The 7,386-nt window shown below is 52.4% G+C and overlaps 1 protein-coding gene across 1 annotated transcript; it reads left to right on the top strand.

The window, feature by feature from the left end:
• Positions 1–6,245: 6,245 nt before the first annotated feature.
• Positions 6,246–6,923, top strand: LOC114895714 (polyadenylate-binding protein 1-like 2). Its single transcript, XM_029223295.1, has one exon. The coding sequence runs from the start codon at positions 6,285–6,287 to the stop codon at positions 6,921–6,923; it is 639 nt and encodes a 212-aa protein (XP_029079128.1). The 5' UTR covers positions 6,246–6,284.
• Positions 6,924–7,386: the final 463 nt, after the last annotated feature.

Here is a 7,386-nt window from a genome sequence, read left to right as displayed (position 1 = left end):
GAATACCCGAGTGCATGGTGATGCCATTTAAGGATGAAATACCTATGAGACATCCAGGTGGCAATGTCAAGTAGGCATACAAATAAATATGGGATCACAACCTCTTATCTTCCCTCCCGTGCCCTGACCCCCAACATGCAAATGAGACCATATACTGTCCCTCTCTGCAATTTGCTTTCCTCACTTAATAATAGCATATTTTGAAGGTCCCCCTAAATCAGAGCCTATAGACATAACTCGTGCTTGGTAATGATTGCATAATAATCCATGGAATGGCTGTGCCACAATGTCTCCAGTCATTCCCCGGTTGATGAGTGCTTGCTTTGTATCCTAGTTTGCCCAGTGTGAATCCTTAGGTGATAAACATGCTCATGTGTGTATATCCTGATGTCCTGGGGCTCTTATGTCTATTGACTCAATTCTCATTCCTTCCCTGCCCTATATCTCTGCCTCCCTTAACTCTTCACTTTATAAGGATCCAAAGGACCATTTGCTAAATGTGCTGTATTTATTCAAGACAATTTAATAATCATTGTTCTTATTTGTTAAATAACAGGGGCACACACCCAAACACTTTCCAATTCTTCCTAAATAAAAGTCTAAGGCTGCTATTTTTTCTGGCCTGTATGTCAAGATTATTTTCATTCGGGGGAGTTTGGGGCAGTGTGAATTGACAAAATAAATTTACCTACTACAAAATACATGTATGTTTTCATTCTCTATTCCCCTGAGCATCCTTCCTACAGCTATGTCAACAAGAAATTCATAGGAAGAGACTTCTTTATGTAGATCCCTGTTTTCAGTGTTTTGATTCATTTTTTACCTGTAGAGCTGATCTGTCCCTCTCCCTACTGGTACCCACCCCCATCCCCTACCTTCTTCCATTATTTTCTATTCTTTTCTCCTGCTCTCTGAACCGCATCCCCATTCCTTTCTATTACTCCCTCCTGATAGGAAGAAGGAGGTGGGCCATATGAAATGGGAAGAGAAGGGCCGGCTCCAAACACTCTTTGAATGTCTCTGTATCTGAACCTATCTCCTTAAAGCTCCACTTTGAAATGAACAGAAAGAGAAATCTAAACCTTAGCACACAAAGTCCTTGTTGTCCTCCCGTTTTAAACCAAGTCCCATGCACATACAGCCAGGAGCACTGAAAGCAGGACCCGAGTGAGGACACTGAGGCTGGACCCTGCACGGCCCTGGAGAGGAGTCAGGTTTAGGGCCAGCCCGTTTACCGTCCAGTCCTTCTCAATCTCTTCTGCTGGCTTGTTATCCTCAACCCAACTTCTACATGTTGGCATGTCTCAGGGAATAGCCCTGCACTTTCTTCTCCTGACAGTACTCTCTCTAGGTGATTCTGCCCAGTCTTGTGGCTTTGAATACTATCTGTGTCCTGTTGTCTTGATAATTCTGTTTCTGCAGCCTACATGGAGAGCAGACTTTTCCAGACTTCAGACACGTAACATGTGCAAATTGGAACTCTTGACACACATCCCCAACTGTCTTTCTCCCTTGTCCAAATCTATCACATCCACTCTCCGTATTGTCTGTGATTATACATAACACCTCCATGACCAAGACCTGCAAGAAAAGACTCTCATAGTAATCATTCATTTCTTAAGTTTGTTCACCAACTGCCTTCAATCCACCAGCAAGTGCTGTCTGTTCTCTTTCCAAAATATCACGTGAACCCATGCACTATTCTCTAAATTCGTGCTGCCAGTCTGGGCCAAGCCACTGCCATCTCCCAACTGGGCTACTGCAAGAGGGCCCGAATTGGTCTCCGTGCTTTGCTTTGTGCCCTGCCCACTTGTAGTTTTTTCCACAGAGAGCAGCCAGAGAGAAATTACTGAATATAATTAGATCATGGCACTCCCTTGATTCAATTCTCTCTTTGGCTCCCCAGAGCTCTTTGAGTGAAAACCAAACTCCATCATGGCTCCTTCCCACCACTACACTGTCCTTTGTTCCCTCCATCCCCTCTCTCACTGGGCTCCAGCTACACCGGCATCTCTTCTGCGGCTCCAGTGCCCCTCTTTTTTGTCACAAGGCCAGAGGAATCGCAGTTCTCCCTGCTAGGCAGGTTTTCCCCCTGTTTTCCAGCAGGACTGGCCACACATCACTGTCCTCAGAAAGGCCATCCCTGACCTTTGCCACTTCTCTTGGGTTCTAGGTAAGATGTACCAAATCATCTCATTTATTTCCCTGAGGGCATTTGCAGCAACCTTTAAGTGCTTTTACATTTTCTGCCATGTTTATTGTCTGTCTTCCCCACTAGAAGATAAGTTCCTTGGATGCAGGGGCTCTCTGCCTAGAAGAATGCCTGGTACAAGGTAGCCCTCCATAAATACTTGTTGAATCATCGAGTGAATAAAATGAGTAACACTTCCTCCCACAAGAAAGGGACCTCTCCCTCCCTCTGCTGACACTCCACAGGGCTCTTCACTTTTGCCTCAATCATAGCAACCAGTAGTCAGAACACTTTTGATTGCAGATGTGACCAGGAACTGAATAAAAGGAGACGGGAACCCCAGAGAAGCCTCTGTGAGAAAGGACTTGGAGAGCATTCCCCAGCTGCTCTCCTTGTCACTGTAGTAGCCTTCTTCCTGTTGCTGGAGGGTCAAGGGCCTGGGGATTGTCTTCTGGTCTGACAGGTTTGTGGATTCACTGGCCACAGCATGACTTTGCTGAACCTCTTTCTCCTACAGATTTCTGTTGCTCTGTGGGCTGGAAGTCAAAGCCAGAGGAAGAGATCTTGTTGACTCCTGGTCCTTGAATTGGTCCCTCTTGTCACTTCTGTCTCCAAACAATGGGCCGAGAAGCTCTTCTCGTCATCCCCACATCCCCTACCTCCCAGCAATCATGGCTCCCCTCTTGGCCGCTGCCTCCTCAGGTCCCTCTTGGTGGCCACCTGGAATGGTGAGGCAAAGTTCATCTGCCTCCTGCCTACAAGCAACCTAGACCCTCAGGAGATGGCTCCAAAGAGTGGTGACAGTGACCACCTTGGTCAAGGCACCAGCAACACAGCAGGCTTTTCCTAAGTCTCTGTCCCTGCCCTTTGCTGACACCCTGTCTAGGGGCAGAGGGCTAGGCTTTGCAAGCTGGCGAGACACACGTCTGTATGTCTGCTTCTCAGCCATCTTGGGATGCTTTCCAGCCAGCGATGACAAAGTTCTCACTGCCTCACACCCCATGGTGACCCAGTCAGTTCTGAAGGTTCAGGGTTGTTCTATGATGTGCAGTTGCCCAGGTCCAGCCAACGCTGCCACCACAGAAAACAGCTTTATTTACCCAAGGAAGGTGGATGGGTGGGAGTGAGGGGGAGGTGAGAATATGTGCTGGGCAGATGAAACTCCATGGCCACCATAGTCCAATCACATAGCACATATAGCCCTCTGCTGGCATTTCTCTTATTTGTATGGGCAGCCTGAGCTTTAGTGGAGTGAGGAAAGGCACTATGGCTTGATCATTTTTTATATCTGACCCCGAAGTCCACAGTTCAATGCCTGGCTCATGGTAAATGTGAAACCCCTATTTATGGAAGGAAAGGAGGGACGGAGGGAATGGTTGTTCTGACTCTTTTGGAACTGGTCACAACTGACTGTCTTCTTTTTGTTCTATCAGCTCTGTCTCAGGGGCATGTGTGTGTGTGTGTGTGTATGTGTGCATGCATTTACATGTGTATTGATGGGTTTCTCTCCAGTTTCATTGAGATATAATTGACATATAACACCGTATAAGTTTAAGGTGTACAACATAATGATTTGATATAGGTACACATCGCTAAATGATTACCACAAGAAGTTTAATAAACACCCATCACCTCAGTTAGTTACACTTTGTTTTCCCCTTGTACTGAGAACTTTTAAGATCTACTCTCTTAACTACTTTCTGTGTTGATGTTTAGTTTGTACTCTTTCTAAAGATCTGATCATACCGAGTCCCTCCTTAAATGTACTGAGTGGGCCCCGTGAGCTTGGGTATAGTGTCCAAGCACCTTAGCTTGCTTTTCAGGGCCCCCCACACCTTCCAGCCCCATCCCCTGCCATATACTCTTGGAGATCATGAGCTCTGTCCACACCAGATTATTAGGCATGACCAGAAGTGACCATGCATGTGCTAGCATGCTACAGAGCCTTGGACACAGACTGATGCCTCTGTCTGGAGTGCCTTCCCTTCTGCCTCGATGTGGTGGACTGCTACTCATCTTTCAGAGCTTGCCTTGGGGGTTTTGTCTCCTTTGCTGCCTTGCTTGATTCCTACCAGGAATGGTTAGTGGCTGGGTCCTCCTTTCTGGAAGAAGTGGGACTCTAGCCTCTGTTGCCCTCTACTCTAATGGTTGCTCGCTTGCCTATCCCCTCAGCTTTTGGGCTTGTGTGGCCTCTCTGCTCCCACAATACACTCTGCTCACCTTTCCTCACCTTGCCCCACACCTCCAACACATCAACGTTCACTGCTCACTTACCACATTGCCTGTCTCTGAGCCCCCAGTGCCAAGTACTGGATAAGGCTTCCATAAATACTAGCTGGTGAACTGGAATGAGACACCTCATTCTAGAGAGATTTCAGGTTTTGCTTTTGTTTTGAACATGGATGTGCCTTTCTTGGTTCACGTTGGGAACTTCAGCACCTTGAGGGCAGAGACAAGAGCAAACTAGTGCCTGGCTCTGGACCAGGCCCTGTCCCCAGCTCTTGATTTGGCTTACCTCACCTATCATGTAGGACAGCACTAAGGACAGGGTGCTCTTGATTCCCCCGCTTCCAGGCTGCATGAATTCAGACTTGGATGGGTGGGAGGAGTTGGGGGGTGGTGGGGGCTGAAGAACCCCAGGTCCTTAGTTCTCCCATAGTCTGGAGCAGGGACAGGGTTTCTAGCCCAGACTGTCCACTCCCAAGGTCAACCTTGGGAGTTGACTGGTCTATTTCCTCTTGCCTCCCGGACCCCTGTATATCCCTAGGGACTGGCAATGGCTCCATAAATATTTGTGGCATGGCATTATGGATGAATGAATACGTGTTCTTGTGTTCTTTATTTCCTCTTCTGCAAGTGTTGCAGAGGAGGGAAAGAGCCCGAAAAGGGGGAGGAATCTCTGAGAAAATGGGTCAGCAGGCTGCAGTGGGAGCTTGCCCCACTTGCCCCAGCTCCAGCTCAGAGTAAGAGTTGCCGCCTTGGTGGCGGTGATGTTGGAGAGCGTGTGTGCCTTGAGGTGGGGAGAACCCCTGAACGTGAGAAAACCATTTTTCTTGGGTTTGTTCAGGCCGGGCAAGCGTATTCTCAACGCCACCCACCTTCTCTTGCAAGGTGCTTGATTTAATCATTTAAATGTTCTATGGGGAGAGGAAGGATAAAACAAAACTCCCTAAATCTAACCCAGATTCCCTCGGTCCACATGGAGCCCTTTCCCTGGCTTCCTCTTCAAACACATCCAGCCGATCCGACAGGCTGAGGACTCACACTCCCGTCCCCCAACCTCAAGCCTCCCGCTCCCGCCCCCTCCCACCGTCCGCGGCCCCGCAGCCCCGCAGCAGCCACAGGGGGAACCAAAGAGACAGAAGCCTTCCCAGCTGCCCGGACCACAGACGCCAACACCCCCCGCCCCCCACCACACGCCGCCCGCCCGCGCCCCGCACGCTAGCCCACGACCGAGCGGCGGCGGCAGCAGCAGTGGGCTGCAGGCTGCTGCGACTCGCACCGGTGCGCTCCTGGCAGCGCTCGCCATACCAGGTGACTGGGACTCGCCAGATCGGCTGGCCTGGGGTCCCCCGCCCCAGCTCGCGCTCGCGCCCCCGGCCCAGGTTCCGGCGCCCACCCGCCCTCCTGCCCTCTCTCGCCTCTCCGCCCCCCAGCTCGCGGGAAGGGAGGTCGCGGCAGCGGCCCGGGGGCACCGGCGACCGTGGCGACAGCGGCGACAGTGGCGGCGGCGGTGGCGGCGGCGGCTGCGGCGGCGGCGGAGGCTGCGGCGGCGACCGTGGCAGAAGCGGTGGCGGAGGCCTCCGTGGCGGAGGCGGAAGCAGAGGTGGAGGCTGAGTTGGAGGCCGAGGCCTCAGTGGAGGAGGCAGTGGCGGAGGTCACCCTGGGGGAGGCGGTGGCAGCCGTAGCGGGGGAGGAGGCGGAGGCCTCCCTGGCGGCAGCGGCAGTGGCCGTGGCGGAGGCCAGTGTGGCCGAAGCCGCCGCGGCGGCAGAGGCTGCGACGCCCCCCTTGGGGGAGGCGGAGGCGGATGCGGATGCGGATGCAGATGCGGAGGTGGCGGCGGCGGTGGCCGCCGCGGATGCTGATGCGGAGATGGGCGGGGGCTCAGGGGGGAATCCAGACTTTCCTATGGCTTCGCTGTACGTGGGCGACCTACACCCTGAGGTGACGGAGGCAATGCTGTACGAGAAGTTCAGCCCGGCCGGGCCCATCCTCTCCATCCGCATTTGCAGGGACAAGATCACCCGCCGCTCGTTGGGCTATGCGTATGTCAACTACCAGCAACCGGTAGACGCCAAGCGGGCCCTGGAGACCCTGAACTTTGATGTCATCAAGGGCAGGCCAGTTCGCATCATGTGGTCCCAGCGGGACCCCTCGCTCCGCAAGAGCGGGGTGGGCAACGTCTTCATCAAGAACCTGGGCAAAACCATCGACAACAAGGCGCTGTACAACATCTTCTCGGCGTTCGGCAACATCCTCTCCTGCAAAGTGGCCTGCGACGAAAAGGGGCCCAAGGGCTACGGGTTCGTGCACTTCCAGAAGCAGGAGTCCGCCGAGCGGGCCATTGATGCGATGAATGGCATGTTCCTGAACTACCGCAAAATTTTCGTTGGGAGATTCAAGTCGCATAAGGAACGAGAGGCCGAAAGGGGAGCCTGGGCCAGACAGTCCACCAGTGCTGACGTCAAGGATTTCGAGGAAGACACCGACGAGGAGGCCACCTTGCGATGAAGACATCCCAGGAGCGAGCCAGCCAGCAGAGCCAAACCTTGGCTCCCACCCGGTTTACAGCCCCACCCTTTGCCCCCCTAACCCACCAGCAGTGTATTGTATTGGGAGTGCAGGTCTCTCTCTCTCACAACCGACCCCCACCCCCACCCCTGTCTTCCTTCCCTCCATCTCTCCCTCCCTCCACCTGTCTCAGTCCCTCTCACTCTGTGTCTCTCTCTGACTTTCTCTCCACTCCCCTGTCGTCCCTACCCCTCCTCTCCCCTCCCTTCCCCCCACACCCACCTTGGGTGCTGTGAATAATCTTGCTAATCTGTGCCACTTGACAGGTTAAAGGCTGTCTTCTCCTTGTGGTTTGGTTTAAAAAGCAATTTCTCTCTTTGTTTATTGCACAGGTGATACAATTTCATGGTAGAAACATCAGGAAGGAGAAGGAAATCAGATGAGGGAAACCCAAGAGAGTAAT

This window comes from Monodon monoceros, unplaced genomic scaffold (genome assembly GCF_005190385.1).
Source record: "Monodon monoceros isolate NGI ecotype Baffin Bay Population unplaced genomic scaffold, NGI_Narwhal_1 Contig2354_ctg1, whole genome shotgun sequence".
Lineage (NCBI taxonomy): Eukaryota > Metazoa > Chordata > Mammalia > Artiodactyla > Monodontidae > Monodon > Monodon monoceros.
Note: the sequence above shows the minus strand (reverse complement) of the source record. Positions and strands in the feature narration are given on the sequence as shown.